Consider the following 17,145-nt stretch of genomic DNA (forward strand, 5'->3'; position numbering starts at 1 on the left):
AAACGGAAACCCAAAGGCCTACAATTTCTCGCATCGATCTTTATCGGCCTTTTTTAAAAGGGGGAAGGGGGATAAAATCACCTCTACTGGGGATAACAAAAAATATACAATAATTAGGATCTTCAAATTCAAGACTGTCGAAATTCGGGATAAAGATTTCATACGGTGGTATAGCCTGGAAAGCTCAAGACAATTGCGCAATAATTGCAAAGGGAGGAAACAAAATTTGTAGTACCAGTAGGATGCACCCGACCTTGGAAGCCATGGATATATGTCTTGAAGCTCTCAAAGAGAGGAGATGGAGACACATAGATATCTCCGCCGAGAACGATAATCTGTAAGGATTGCAAGCCAAATACAGGTTGTAGGATTTCGGTGAGTGGCCTTTTTGCTCTATACAGGGCAACCATTGTGTCTCTAGCATTGTTCTCACCTACCTTATTCGGAAGAAAAGGATGATAGAGTAAGCTTAAGAAAGCTGATGGATTAATCTCTTTTCACACTTGTCAAAAACAATGGACCATGAACTGACGAATGGTGGTTTTGAGATACATAATATGCAACGTGGTTTGGTTGATACTTCTTCAATGTTGTGGTTTTTAATGGTTTTGATAAAATAAAAAAACAAATCTCAAAATCAGTTTTTAGTTTTTAGAAAAGCAAAAAAAAAAATGAGATCGGTACCGAACAAGCCCTTAGTTCTGAATCAAAGCAAAATATGTCAGCTAATTTTTGTTTTTTTTTTCACTTTCAACAATTTAATCACTCTAATCATTGAGTAATCAGTGCACTTGTACGAATTAAAATTGAAAAAAAAATGTGTTAATGGTTTTTTGAAAGAAAAAAGAGCAAATAAACACGATAATTCAATCAGTAAAAAAGAGCTAATTCAATGGCTTGAATTAAAATCGAAAAAATGTGCTCATTAACCAAAAACAAAATAGGCTAATTCATGAATCATTTTATTAATCAACAAACACTATATAAAATAAAAATCATCATGTTAACAACATTGAAATTTGGGGTAAATCAAACCCTAAATCTTTGAATCTCATTGTGTTCATTATCATCTCATCAAGGTGCCTGTGAATCGTCTTGAGTTGGATAGAAATGTGGAGCCGAATGTCTTTGAACAGTCAATGGCAACGATGGTGATAAAGAAGCTGTGAGGCGGCAAAGAAGTTGCGAGGGAAAGGGGTAGTTGAGTAGACAATCAAGAGGAAAGAGGATTGATAGAGTATTAGAGGAAGGAGCAAATCAAGATTGACGCGTTTGAGAGGTGATTTCAAATTTCATAGATTGGACTTAATTTTTCTAGGGTTAAATTTGCGCCAAATCCAAATTCCTTTTAATTACCAAACAAGGTATTTAGACCAATTCCAATCCTAACAGGCCATTAAGGTATTTTGTATTAAACATCGTCAAAGCAGATACCATCTTGAACCCAAAGCACCACCAACGTCCTAAATTATTCTGGCAGGTTTCTAGCTGACTTTAATTTAAATCGGACATACTTTCTCCAAAGCGATTCCTCTCATTATATGCATGGCGGAGGGAAAATGGAAAAGCAGCCCGAGAATGCTATCACTGATTTGAACAGAATGACTATTATTATTCCCAACATAAATGATGAACACAAAAACACTTGAATAAACCAACTTTCTGCTGTCCTTGATCAATCCACTAAGCATAAAGCTTAATAACTCCTACATGAAATTCCTTCATTTGAGGAAAGTTACCACTGTTACATGTGTAACATATTTACAAAGAATGGAGTAACGCCAAACGCATCCATGCAACTTATTTATCCTTTGTATTTTCAGGTAAAGCTGGGCCCTTGCAGATCGGACATGCGTTCTTCATAGATAGCCATTTCTTGATACAACTGACATGATAATCATGGCCGCAAGATTTAAGGTTTCCAACATCGTCCATGTGCTTGTACTCCTCCTGCCAAAACAAGTTAACCGCTTCAGTAACAAAACCAACAGTTTGAACAATAACAACTAATATGAATCCATCTGTAACTTTGTTTCATATCTCCAAACTTTGATATCTAAGCATCTACTCATGTTTGCTTTTGCTATCTCTCTCCTAAAGAGCAACAGAACGTGTTCCCTAGTATTTTCTTACGGGGATAAGTGGTTAAGCCTGATCATCAACCTTTCTAACTGTTTTTCAAATAGCCATATAGGTAGTTTACAAAAGTTCACTTTCAGGATATTTTTGTTTCCCTTAAAAAAAATAATTTCCAACGACCTAGCATACCAAAAAGTTCCCACACACTAAACTGTGACAGTGAATGACTAAGGTCTGTACATGATGCGTAAATACAGTGAACAAGAAAGAACCGAGATTAGAACATTAGATTATAAGCAATAATCATCCATCTATATCTAGCTTAACTGAACAAAAACATCATTTTTTCAGTCTAGTGATCACTATCATTGCATCCCCCAGTAATAGTACTCAATGGGAAAATGTCAAAATTCTACAACAAGCTAAGGGTTTGTGGAATAGAACAGTACCAGGCATATTACACATCTTCCTTCTTCCTGCACCTGATCTGATGAACAGTACACGGTCTCTGTCAAACACTTGTGCAATTGATCATCACGCAACCCAGTGTTGACACTTCCAATCCTCTCTCCAAGAGCAAGTAATTCCTGCTCATGCAAAAAGTTAGATTCAAACATTATCTGAAAGCACAGCGATATACATACGTCAAACTCAGATACACTAACCTCATAGCTCATGCTGTCTACGTCTAGTCTCATGTCACGATGTTGATCCATAAAATTTCTTGAACCATACAGGGAAGAACGGTCAACAACCATCAGACCCTGCAAGTAAAAATCAAATCCAAAAGAGCAGGGTAAGTAAGAAACTTAAGGCACACACAAAAATTCACTTCAAAACATTACTATAACCTTATGATACAGAATCACAGACTTTGGAAACCCCAACCCCCTCTTTCAATCCCTCACGCCCTCCGAAAGAAAAAAAAAAGGCTCCAGAGTGCAGAGAAATTAAACGCTTGGTTTACATGATAGAAGTTCTCTATATCCCACGCACAGCTTATTCACAATAAATCAACAACGAATATTTTCACTTCAGCCCCCCTCCCCGCAGAGCACACAAATTATGGTCGCACCTCAAGTCTGTTTCTTATAAAATAGCTTGATAATCAGGGCATTTTTCCATACAAAGTCTGTGAACCACCTCAAGAGGATGCTCAACAGTAAAGACACCCTTGAATTTTCAGCATAGTGAACCACCTTGCCAACTCCAACAGTTATCAGCCTACTGGAAGTCTTAACTACCTGCCATACCATAGAGCAAATGATTGTCTCACAGGCCTAACCGCCTAACAAAATTCAATTGAGTTTTCTCTATCTCCTAAGATTAATTCCTAAGCAAATAACTGTACATCATACTGAAATTCTACTCCCCATTTCCCCCCTGCCAACTTCATCACACTCGTGGGCCTACCTTTAATTTCTCACATCATGGCCTATCATTTTGGTTGCACACCCACACCCAGTAGAGACACTCTTAAATTTTCAGCATAGTGAACCACCTCAAGAGGATGCTAAATTGAGCATGTTCTACTAATATCAAGGAGAAGGGAACACCAGGAAAAGATGAATAAGACACAGGGTGCACAGCAAATTCATCCAGACATGCACAAAATGGCCAAGAAATATGCTCCAAGGACCCTAGGGGAATCATTGGCAGAGGTCATGGGTAACTTCAGCAGACACTTCTTTGCGGAGACAGTTGCTGTAAGCAGGTTGCACCGTTGCTTGACCACTGATGGGGAAGGGGGGAAAGGCTGTGGTCATTTTTTACAACTTGATTTGTTCTTAAGGAATGGTCAAAGATTTACTTCAGAAATATAGGAAGGTTTAAAAACCAGGCACATAATGCTTTAACTGAGCAGCAGCAGTTGGCTTCCCCTTATACGTTATAATAACTACCATCAAAATACAAAATCAAGTGACACGTTAAGCACAATGTTCATAAAAGAGACCCAGAGGCACTTTCTAGCAGCTAGCCAATAAAGTAAGGGGGTGTACAACAGGTTTGGGCTTGAGTTTAGGCTGGCTAATGTGAGGCACTTGATCCTACTGGGATTTTGGTATGGGATTAGTAGGTTATGATCTCAACTGGCCTAAGGAACGACCAAAAATTATAACCAACAAAAAAAATGCTAAGAACAAAAAACCGCGTCTCAAATAGTGCAACGACATCAATCTAAATTCCACTGACATCAGATTTAATTTCAGACATATCTTCATCCTTTTCAGGAAGGCTTGGTTTACAAAAAATGCTGACTTATTGGACTTATATTATCTGATCTTATCTTATTTTATCCGAGAAAACTTATTTTGTTTGAAATAAACTTAACTGTGTGTGAAAATGTGTTCTTTTTTGAGCTTACCTTAAGTGCTTGAACTAAACGGCCCTAAAGACGGCAATATTTCATCCCAGACATAGACCAACAAAGGTCTAGGTCACAAATAAGAAAAATGCTATCTCCTACACTAATCCGAAGCCAATAAATACAATGAAATCCTATTTACTTTCCTACCTTAAAGGTCATCATCTAAGGCTCCGTTCTATTCGACTTATTCATATTTGAACTTATCTTGTGTTATCCGAGAAAAGCTTATGTTGTCTAAAATAAACTTAATTGTGTGTGAAAATGTCTTCTTTTCTAAGCTTACCTTGAGTGTTTGAACCAAACGGCCCCTAAAGATGGCAATATTTCATCCCAGACATAGACCAACAAGATCTAGGTCACAAATAAGAAATATGCCATCTCCTACACTAATCCGAAGCCAATAAATTCAAAGAAATCCTATATACTTTCCTACCTTAAAGGTCATCATCTAAGGGTCGTTCTATTCGACTTATTTTGTCTGGACTTACATTATCTGATCTTATCTTAACTTATCTTATTTTATCTGAAATAAACTTAAATGTGTGTGAAAATGTTTATCTGAACTTATTTTCTTTAAAATAAGTCACAATAAGTTGAATAGAACATAACATAAATCTTAAAACGTACACGATAAATACAATACCTCTATCAGATTACCCCACGCCCATCCATACACCAGTAAAATCACCCTTATTTTTATAACAATGCAAGGTGAAATGGCAACTTGTAAAACCAGAAGTACAGCTCAAAAGTTTATCTACCTCAGGTGTAAGGTGATCGTGGATGCCAGCATCCTCAGAAAGCAAACGGTATCTCTCAGAAGACAACCTAGATCTACCATTCCTGTCCCCATTGCGCCATCCTACAGGGCCAAACGATCTTGGATGTCTTGTCGAATGAGTCTCTCCCAGCAACTGAAGACTTTCATCAGAAGGAGCCACATGGCTCATACGTATATTGCCCATTGAAACAGTCCTATTAGGAGTGGATCTGTGAGAATAACTACGAACTCCCCTTGTATGAGATGGAGTAGGATGCAAACTTTGGGAAAGAGAATTTCTGCTGGCAATGTGCTCATGATGATAGCCAGCCATTTCCCCAGAAGTATTCGCAATGCTGCTTCCAGCAAAGAAGTGATTACTCTCATGACCCAAGTTACTTGAGACTATAGTCCTTCCATGAGGAGCACCAGATACATGAATAGGAGTCCATTCCGGCAAAGGAACACTTGGGTTTTGACTAGGATCAACTGTACCAGGATGATCAATTGGAAACCTACTCGAACTAGGATGGTGAGGATAATTAGCTGGGAGATGGGTCCTAAAAACATCTGACTCCAGTTCTAATGTGGATCGGCTTCTCACGTTCCTCAAAGAAGTTTCACCTCCAATTGAAAGTTGATTGGTTCTGTAACTAGAAGGAACAGACAGTGATTCCCAATGATTATGTTGAGCATCCACAGTTGATTTTTCCTGTCGCAATTCTGATGACGAAGATACATCTGATGAACTTCCAGCACAATAGTACCTACTTGTGCTGCCCCTTTCAGAAATAGCAGGGATCCCAGGGCTTTTCCTTTTGTATGGACCCCTTCCATTGCCCATTGAAAGATCAAAAAAGTTGTTTTCAACTGCGTAATTCGAGGAAGATGCATGGTGAACATGATTGTCTGGGGCCATAAAAACATTTCCAGCAGCAGATGGATGCATAGAATCACGAGAAGGATCAGAAGAATCAGGTTGATAATGGGGTGCATTCACCATCTGGCTTGACGAAGAGTATCCACCTAATCTTGTAGCAGCATTCCATGGAGAACCATAATGAACTCGATCTACTGGTCCGTTCTCCACAGGATGAAAATTTGGGGCATTTTCTGCAGAACTAGTTCTTGCTGCAATTCAATGTGATTGTTATTAGTTGATGTACAATAAATCATGCAATTCTGCACATGGTGAGAACAAGGCAGAAAACATGAACAGACACAAATAACATACGACACCTACAGCCACCCCAATTTCATTTATCGTGAAGTAATTAGCATACTAACCCCAGCATAAGTGTGTATAATAATTAAGAATCCAAAGACACAATCATCACTCTGAAGTAAGACCAAAAGGTAAGAACAATCTCCAAACTATGGGCAGTGAACATAATAAATGCATTAGACAAGTAATGGAACAACTTGCCTTTAGGCCTATGTAAGTTGCACAGACAGGAGATCTATTACCAAGCCAGAAATTCTCAACAATAGCGATCCTAAATTTCTAACTGGTAAATTACAAACCAACAAAACAAAATGCAAATAAGACTCTTAATTTCGTATCACATTACTGTTACAAATATAATTTGCATATATATATACAAAAATTAATACCAAAGTGCATGTAAGGATCTTCGCTATGCACAAGATTCCAGTGTTGGTCGGCCTCAGCCTCAAATATCTGCGACGATGTATTGTATATGTGTCGGTGTGCCATAATCACATCCGTTACACCACCGCCTTAGCCAAATAACAAATCAGAAAGCTAAAGCCTGCACATGAAGGAAGAACACGAAAATTAGGATAATCAGATGTAAATCAAGCTAGATAATATAAAGTTTACATATTGAGAACAACCCATACCAACCTATGTAAATGTGGGACAAACATTGTTTTTTTCACTTTTACTAAAAGGTTAACATCAGGAAAAAGAAACAAAAAGGAAAATACAAAACTGAATTGAACTGAATGACACAAAAAAATGAATCCTTTATGAATCTCAAATCTCAATAGTTGAATAACTAACTAACTAATGAACCACCCATAACAGCCAATAAGTAACCCAGAGAAGTTGCACAACTTCAGCCTCAGGCAAGGAATTGAATAGGGATAATTTCATTGACTCCATAAACCTTGATCAACTAAGATATCCATGACCATATTGTGTATAAAGAGAAAAAACAGAGACATTTTAGGAACTAGTGTCTGAAAAAATTATTTAAATTTTTTGATATTAATCTTAAAAGGTCTGTGGATTTTAGGAACTAGTGTCTGAAGAAACTATTTAAGCAAATGATATCATAGGGACGTCAATTTAGCAATCACTACTAACTGTACATACTAAAATATAAATGAAACACTATTCAACTCCGCGTTCAGTCTTCATCAACAAATACAAAAAGGAGTCTTAATATTTTCTTGAAGGAAGATATATCCTCGCTTAGATAGCCTTTATGGTAGTATTTGGCAAATAAACCTTCCCTATCATGCTAGTATTTATGTTCCATTGAATAGAGGACATTTAGGCAAATAAGGTAAGAAGATTTTGTTCCCAGTTGAAGCAAATCAAGCTAGTGAGCTGATGAGGGAAGCAACAAATATTCAACAAGCTATACTACAAACATTTACTAGTAGAAAATGAAACAGGTATTAGTATAGTTCATAACAGTAAGAATAACTATTAACAGCAAATTAGGTTTTTGTTTCTACTTTGGTTTAAACTTTTATTACATTATATGACTTCCTTGCTTCGGATATTATTACAGTTAGAACTACTTTTACAGTTCACATGTAATCAGCTAGAACAATTACAATTAGCATAAAAGATTTATATCAAGTCAAAAACTACAAGGTACCTTGAGAACTGTAAGAAATGGCAGAGTAGTGGATACTAAAATATGTAACTGAAAAAGTGAAAAGTGTATGCTGATCTCAGCCAACCCCACATTTGCACTTCAAATGAGGATACGTGTTATTAGAGTTAGTAATGCATTAGGGTAAGCAAACATTTATCAGAAATCATTCAGACAAAGAAGAGAAAAAAAGAAGCCAACAAGCCTGCGAGGAACAATACAAGGCTACAAGCTCAAAACGGTAGCATGGCAGAGAATTAGATGCCATTTATCACCGGCAGTCATTTATGTTTCACTAAGCAATTACTTGTTGGTATTGACAATGACCAGCACTCGGCATACCCTTTCATGATATCAAAATTAAAGGAATGCTAACTATAACATCTAGTGAAGAGCTCAGGGACAAATGTATTCTATTAATTGACAAAATTACTTGGACACAATTTCAATGTAGCCAAAAAGAGGTCATCCCTACTTTGAGTAAGAAGTAAGAACAATATATTCATATATGTATAAGAAAGAAATAAACCATACAGAAGAATGAAGGCCACATCCACACAAAAAAATTAATATTAATAAACAAATGAAAAAAATTGAGGAAATGTAAAAGACGCATAATATAGTCCACAGCTGTAAGTCTGTAAGACACATGGTTTATCCTATGGTTCAGAGAATTTATCACTTCCGTCAAAACAATGCTTTTTACCTAAAGAAAAGGGACAATCTCTTTGCTTACTAATAGAATGTCAGCAAATATAAAAAATATGCAAGTAGAATAATGAACAGTCTGAGTAGTTTTACATGTAGCACAAGACTAACAAATTGATATGAAAGAAGAAAAGGCAACAATGTCAAAACTATGAAGCATCATTACATTACCATTAAAATAATTTTGGAAAAAAGAAGCAATGACAATGCACCATTAAGGCTCTGTTTGAACTCATCTGAAATTATATTATTTGGACTTATTCTTTCCGAACTTTGTCACAAAATAAACCATGTTTGCTAAACTTAATTTTGTATTTTTTTTAACTTGTCTGAAATTATCTAATTTATATGAACTCAAGTTAAAACAAGTAAAACCAAACTTACCCTAAATTCGGAAACAGGAACTCTCGTCTTCCCTCCCAGTAACTCCCTCCTCCCTTGGGCTACTCTATCATTCCATCCCTCCTTTTCCTCTACCTCTCTATCCTTCTTTCTCCTCTTCCTCTCTCTCCTTTGTCTTCCTATGGAGTTCGTAACTGTCCACATTAAAGATCTAATCGTGGAAAAGTAGATGCGTACTGTGGTAACAAGCTGTATAGTGCGTTTCACCACTCAACAAGCACCACAATGTCTGCCATGATAAACCTTGATGAATGAGGACCAATTTCTAGTTAGTCCTCAACATCACCAATAATACGTTTTAGGCATTATGTAGGAATTCAGAACTGAGCGAAATTAGATTATGGCGCTGATGCTAGATAAATTGTTTGAATGACCAGAGAAGACAGACAGCATGAAAAGGATGAGAGTATCTTGTAATAATTGACTTTATTCACCAGGCATAATGACGAGCAAAGTCAAAGAAGAGAAACTTAGAAGGGGGTATAAGTAAAATATTCAAAGACAATGCAATAATGATTTGAAAAATGGATCTACTAATCTGAAATTTGGGAAATCTATACTGCTCTCTCTGCCAAAAACTTATAAAATTTAGGCGTTGGACAAATATCAAGGATAGATATAAAAAATCAATAACTAAATTTGGTGGTGGATAGAGAGAGAAGAAAGTAAGAGAAAGTGTTCTGATAGAGTGTTTCTTGAAATGGGAGGGTTTAAATTTTTTAGGATAACTTAAAAAAGAAACTTCGATAATTTAAAGACACACACAGAACATTACATTAAAAGATGCCATCCTTTACAAAATTTGCAACATAGAACCCCTACTCTGCGAATGACTTGGCAACACATCATACACACATGACAATTTGGCATTGTCCACTTCAAACAGAAAAAAACTACAGCCACCAATGCTTGAATCCATGATCACATGCTTAAGAGACTGGAAATTTAACCGCTAATCCAATGTTACATTTAATGACAACAACCCATACTAAAATAAGGAAGAAGTCTAAGTAAGAGTTTTATATTCCGAACACAAATAGGAGCGGTGACAATTTATTGGTAGGAATTACTCATAAAACCCTGAAGTTAGTGCTCAGACGTCTTTTATCACAAAATTAAATTAAATAAATATGTCGCTCAAATCACTTTCCCCCGTCTCTTACTTTGAATATGTAGGTGCCAGCACCATATGACACAATTACAACTCATGCTAACTTTAATTTATTGACTTACAGTTCGTCTTCCGTTCACGTCGAATTCAATGTCAATTGAAAGTAGCGTACCCTGGAAAGTTATAAGCCCCCTTCCCCCCTCTCTCCCACAAAATTTCCTGATCAACAGAAATTTTCCAAAAGGGTATTAAGGTGGATACAAATCACATTATTAGGATGATAAAAATGGGAAAATGTGGTATTCTACTTTGAATTTGAGAATTTTGGCACAGCACATTCGGCAGGCCAGTTATAGTATAATTTCCAAAAATCTAATTTTGGCCTCTCTTTGGATTGATAGTGATATAATTTCCAAAAATCTCCAACAAACTGAAGCAACTAAAACTTTAATTATAAAAGCTTCACTTATCATACAAATTCCAGAAAAAAAGTGATTGAAAAACCACAAAAGATATATTTTAAACTTGAACTAGAACTAGAACTAGAACATACAAAAACTCAGTTGAAGCTCACCTGAACAAATTGTTACCCAGCATGGTGCTGCACTTTCAATGAAAAATTTCATGGACAAGAAAAAATCATAACCATTGTAAGGTTCACCAATGGAAGACAAAATACTCAAATGAATACACTCACAGAAAGTTGCTTTCCCCACCTCCCACCCCCCACCCACTGAATCACCAGAATAAATCCTATCTAAGAGACAAAGCAGAGAACCCCAAGATTGGCAAAATAAATAAATAAAGATCCAAAGATGGTCTACACGTACGTAATATCACACCTGGCTCTAAGAAGAGTTATATGGCTTATCATCTGCAAAAAAAAGATGGGCACAACAAAGACGAAAGAACTCACCTGTTATGCAATTCCTCAAGTTCCTCCAAATCCAAACTAGCTGCAGAAAACATATCTATGATGTGTTCACATGTTATCATTGTTATTTGCACTAGTTAAGCTATATTGAACCTTTAAAAGACAGTCCCTTACTCTATACTTCCTTTGTTCTCTTTTAATAGCAAACTAGATTAGATCAGTTCATGCAAAGGATATTCATATTCTAAAATTATTTGACTGTTTTTTTTAATACTCTGCAATACATTTGACTGAAATATATCTCTCCCTAAACTTAATGAATAATTAATAGGAAAATTTGGTAATATTAATCCAACCTTTGGCCGATTTTCTTTTATTAAGCCCACCTACGACATATTTTTTAATAATCCCATCTTTACTACCCATCGACTTTTATTAGGCCCAACACGTCATAAACCTATTGTAGGCGGTAATATGTCCCTACGTGGCAGTACTCTATCTCGATATATTCAGTCATCATCATCAATTCATCACCATCTCGATGACTTTTTTACCGATTACCGGTCACTTAAGCCTAATAAAAGTCGTTGGGTAGTAAAGGTGGGATTATTAAAAAATATGTCGTAGGTGGGATTGATAAAAGAAAACCGGCCAAAGGTTGGATTAATATTACCAAATTTTCCTAATTAATAAATCTTGAACATACTCATTTAATCATCATACGTAGTATGCAATTTCCATCCTGCTACTACATATTTTATATGCTTGATACGCTAACTTGACCAAAATATTTGATATACTAATATGTTGATTCGACCAAAATATTGAGTAAATACATTTTCCATTATCAATATAACGATTCGACTAAAATATTGCCAAAAATCATTTTTAGAAAATTATTATTATGTGGGACATATCATTTCTATAATAAACAAATGTTTTTGCTCCATACATAAACAGTTAATTAAAAAAAGAAGAGAAAATAAAAATAATAATAATAAAAAAAAGTAGAGGTGTTTCTAGGAAAAATGGTTTTGGCGGGAAAATTTTGCACCATAAGTGACATGTGTTAATCCTGGTGTCTGTTTTAGTATAATACAATAGATAGATTTTTTCACTCTCACACTTGCCAATGCCCAACTTTGACACTCGATATCTAAAGTTATATAGTACTCCCTCCGTTCCAAAATTATAGTCCTGTTTTCTAAATCGGGCGTCCCATAATTATAGTCCTATTTCCTTATTTGAACACAAAAAATTTCCCATGTTACCCTCATTTGGGACCACAAAACAAAAAGAAAATGTACTTTATTCCTTTTAACATGTACTATTTTCTCTTTCCCATGTACTTTATTCTTTTTACATGTACTATATTCTACTTTTTCATCATCAATGTACTATATTTCTATTTCCCACAAACTTAATTCTACTTTTCTTAAAATCCGTGTTTTTAGTCAACCAGGACTATAATTTTGGGACGGAGGGAGTAGTAAAGATGATGAAAATTTGTTATTCTGAAAATATACATTTAATATAAACCCAACAACCCTTTACACTAATTTTTTTATATATATTAGTTAAAAGAAAACTTTGCCAAAGTTACCAACATAACGTGTGAATTAAGAAATTCTAAAAGAATGCTCACACATCAATTCAACGTTAATTACAAAAGCTAAGTTAATAACTGCCAACAAAAAGATTACGATTGAAGTTCTTGTCCTAATTTGTCGTTTTGGTATTCGTATATTGATCCTTTCCTTTCCCTCATCATCCTAAAGGACGATTAGGTTGCCCTTTCAAAGGGGTTCTCGTGTCTTATGAATGAAAGATCAAAAGAAAATATTTAAAAATTTTAGCAGCTTCACAAGTGCCATATATTTTCATTTAATAAAGTTGTATCATCACCATCAACGAAAGTTAATATTTCCAAGGGAAGGAATAAATGAATGTCTAAATAGCAGCTATAGATGTTATACAAAACTACATGCTGCAGACATTATGCACAAAACTCTAAAATCAAACTCCTTCAAGCTTGGTATATGTTCTCATGCAAACAGATGGTAGATCAATGATCAATCAATTGTTCTATAGATAGAAGTTATGGTATAAAATCAAAATTCTTGTTTCAGAACCATCAATGACGTTTTTCTTAATCCTACACGGTACTTCTGCAATATTTATCTTTTGTGCTAGTGTGTTAAGATGCAAAGAATCTATGTAATTCCCTATATATTACTTACAAGAATGTTACATTATCAAGAAAGTTGCATTTAAAGTATAAACAACTGGATTAGCCTTCTGGTGCAACAGACTTGAGTCAGTTTCAGATAACTTAACCTCTAATGACAGATACAGGCTTTATGAGTTGCTTATGACAACTTGTTTGAAGCCTCTCGAATTCTTAGTATATCTCATTCACAGACTGAACACCTCCCCCCCCCCCCCCCCCCCCCCCCACCCCCACCCCCACCCCCACACACAATAAAAAGCCTCTTGTTTTTCTTATTAGATAGCAAAACTCCACTCTTTCGTTAAAAATGCTATCTGTCTTATGTCCTACATTAGATTAATGAAAAATCTCAAAATAAACACTGTAATGTTTGCAATATGGCCTCAGAGCAGACCAAACTAACAAAACACCACAAAGGGTAGGATGCACTATTTTATTACTAACAGCACCATTGTAATAACATTTATTTGCAGCACATCAGAAGTCTGACAAGGATACTCAGAGGAGTCCAATTATTTCATTAAACAAAAGGAAAAAGTTAGGAAGAAGTGCAAAACGAAAATATGTGGAAAAGAAGGGTATTTATCTCAGGAAAAGTATTAACTTCGATTTATTTATTTTCAAATCAACAATTTGGCATCGAATTGAGTAGTTATGCTATACAGATAAAGGTGTGATGAATCCATCTATAAAAGCTATAATCGCAACAGAGAACGGTAGTATAAATTCCGTACACATAAGGTGCGATTGCCTATATCTAAAAAAGAAATAATCTTAACAGAGAACAATAGCATTTGGGAAATCAGGCACCACAATATTGGGAAGTGGAAGCCACAACTAAAATAATTTCCTGCTTATTCCACACTGGTTGTCGGCTTTCCTTCTCTCAGGACAATGACGCATTGCTCATCTTAGTTGCTAAGTGCACAGGCCTTTGCATATGGAATCCCATGGAATCCTACCAACTCAAGGCTCAAGTGTAGGTTCTTCTGAGTCACAGACCACCATAACCTAAGGACAACTGGAAAAAAAATAGTTTGCTATAGGATCTGCATATTGCATATAAAGCCCTGGCAGTAACGAAATTGCTACAGTCAGAAAAATACCTCCCATTTGAAAACTAATGAAGTCTCTCCGATTCAATCAAAAGGAAAGATTTAACTCCACAAACCTAATATAGATGTCCGGCAACTACCTGAGGCCATTCTTTGGAAAATACCTCTCTTTCCCCAACATTAAGAATGTCAACATCAATTTGAACCATCTCCCATTCCTCAATTGAAGGAGATGATTTCAGGAATCTTATGAGAATTGGGGGATAAAGGTCCAATGTTTAGAACATTGGTAAAAGGTCCATTTGGAAAAGCTTCTCTGCAATAAGATAATAGATAATTAGCACATAGTAGTCAGACTTACTATTTGGCGATCCAAACTTTTCGTAGACATTTTAAAACCTTCTGCTACCCCTCTTAATATCAACTAGAAAGGGTTTATCCTTGAAAGTTAAGACAAGTCACGAAAGACTTTAAAATAACAAGTCTATTCTCCTATTTACTTGTACAAAAGTTTTTGGAGGCATCTACTGAATTATTATGACATTAATATAAAACATCAATGCTTCTTTCCAAGTCAATGAAACAGCTAGGTTCTAGATACTTACAAAATAAACCATTGCATTCCAGCAATACACGGTATGAAGCTACTACTTCCTCTGTTTATTCTTACTTGCACCATTTGTTAGGCACAAAGATTAAGAAAAATTGTAAATATTAAAATCTCTCATATATAAAAAAACAAAAGAGAGGGAGAAGGTTACGTAACAATGGTAAATGTGGGTAAGGATAAAGTGGGTATTTAGTGTGTAAACACACCGAAAAGCATGTGAAAACATACCATAAAAGGAAATGGTGCAACAAATAATCTAATATGCAACTTCCATAAAAAGAAGTTGGTGCAAGTGAAAAAAAATAGAGGAAGTAATAACTAAACCTTATACCTAAGAAATTATAACAGTATAATGAAATCAAAAGACACATCCTCAACCCAAACAATCTATACTAAAAACTTACAACTAACACCTTTTGAAGCTACTTATTGCTAGTCACCCTAGTGGTACTTCCTGATTCTGTTGGCTCCCACCTTTGGTGAGCAAGAGGGCCGGAAATTTCAAGGTAATGGCAACTTTCATATAAGCCCTTGATAAAAAGGGAATTAGCAAACCTACTACCCCTCCATAACAAATAACAAGTAGCCAAAGCTCCCGGAATAGCAACAAAACACCTTCTGCAGCTTCTTATTCCTAGTCTTTGCCTCAACGGAAGCTCCCACGTTGAGTGGGAAATACCGCAAGAGGGATCAAATTGAAGTAAAAGCTGTTTTCATATAAGCCCTCGATAGGAGGAACATTAGCCTAGACTAGTTAAAGGTTTGAGCTACTCAGTAGTGATCAGTTCTTGGAAAATAGCATTACATCTCCCGTCTTCTCCTACCTATAAAAAAACTGCGCCTCTCTCCCTCTCTAATACACACGCCTGCAAACAGAAACTCACTACACTGCACCTTCCAGCCTACCTATAAAAAAAACTGCGCCTCTCTCCCTCTCTAATACACACGCCTGCAAACAGAAACTCACTACACTGCACCTTCCAGCCTATAAAACTACTGCACAACCACCGAATACTAATCCTGCTATTAATCTTGCTGACTGCGAGCTACAAAACCTCTGTTAAATCACACAACCATCCAACTCACAGTCAGTAAAAGCTGAGTTTACATGTAATTGCGTACTAACAAGACACTATAAGGAATCTGCTTCTAACAATAATAACCCTGAATAAGCAATCACCAAATTACTAATTTACTTCATCAAACTAATAAGTAATAACGATCAGTATAACCGACCAATACCTGAAATACAGGATCATCCCCTTTTTCTTGGAGAATTTCAATTTTCATAACTTGGGTTCAATAATTCACTAAAAACCAAATTAAAAGCTACGATCATCAGAAAAACACAACAAAAGTAATGAAAATTTAACATAAGGTACGATCACAACATAAAACCAAATAAAAAAAATTACACCGTCAAATAAAAACGATCATCAAACAAAATTAAGATAAAACAACATTAAAAAAAAGAAAAATGATCGGGCAACATAAATTCATAGAAAAAAATAAGAATAATCAGAAATGGAAGATGATCAAGATGCAACTAAAAATCAAACCTTAATTCTGAAGCTGAAAAATCGAAAATGGATGAAGAGTTTAATCAGACGGTTACCATGCGGTTGAAAGAGGAGAGAGAAAAGAGGGAGTTTTTGGTAAGGTTGGGGTTGGGGAGAGAATGAGGCGATGGAAATAAAGGCGTTGTGAAAGAAATAAAAAGAGATGGTGGTGTTGTGGGGTTGGCTGGTTGGTTGATTCACACGAATATAGAAGACGAAAGGGAGGAAAAAAGAGAGATTTTTGATTTGATTTACGATACAAGTTTGTGTGCTTACGAAGACAAAGGAAATAAGGAATACTATATTTTTGTGTGCGTAATTATGTTATCATCGAGGTATGTATCATCCACAAGCAAAAAGATTATGCTCCACTAGACCATTGACTCTTTCTTTACATTTTCTACTTATATACCTCTACATTAACGTTTTGGTTGTGGCTATGAGCATTTGCATCCTTGACAAGTGCCTATTATCAAGTAATGATAGACCCTTGTAAAATGCCACAATGTTGACAAATGAGTTATGTCAAGTTGTTTT

General features: G+C 35.7%; 1 protein-coding gene across 3 annotated transcripts; it reads right to left on the reverse strand.

Annotated features, from left to right (window-relative positions):
* Positions 1-1,630: 1,630 nt before the first annotated feature.
* Positions 1,631-16,878, reverse strand: LOC110803914 (probable E3 ubiquitin-protein ligase ZFP1). Of its 3 annotated transcripts, XM_056837208.1 has the most exons (7): positions 16,609-16,878; positions 10,403-10,499; positions 6,822-6,979; positions 5,209-6,338; positions 2,745-2,843; positions 2,529-2,666; positions 1,631-1,950 (listed from the first exon to the last, which is right to left on the reverse strand). In XM_056837208.1, exons 3-7 carry the CDS (start codon positions 6,922-6,924, stop codon positions 1,801-1,803), a joined length of 1,620 nt encoding a protein of 539 aa, XP_056693186.1. In that variant the 5' UTR covers positions 6,925-6,979; positions 10,403-10,499; positions 16,609-16,878; the 3' UTR covers positions 1,631-1,800. The 3 variants fall into 3 exon arrangements, with proteins under 3 accessions (XP_056693186.1, XP_021865144.1, XP_021865146.1); XM_022009452.2 differs by lacking the exon at positions 10,403-10,499 and having other exon boundaries at positions 16,609-16,877; XM_022009454.2 differs by lacking the exons at positions 10,403-10,499; positions 16,609-16,878 and adding an exon at positions 9,152-10,371.
* Positions 16,879-17,145: the final 267 nt, after the last annotated feature.

This window comes from Spinacia oleracea, chromosome 2 (assembly GCF_020520425.1).
Source record: "Spinacia oleracea cultivar Varoflay chromosome 2, BTI_SOV_V1, whole genome shotgun sequence".
NCBI lineage: Eukaryota > Viridiplantae > Streptophyta > Magnoliopsida > Caryophyllales > Amaranthaceae > Spinacia > Spinacia oleracea.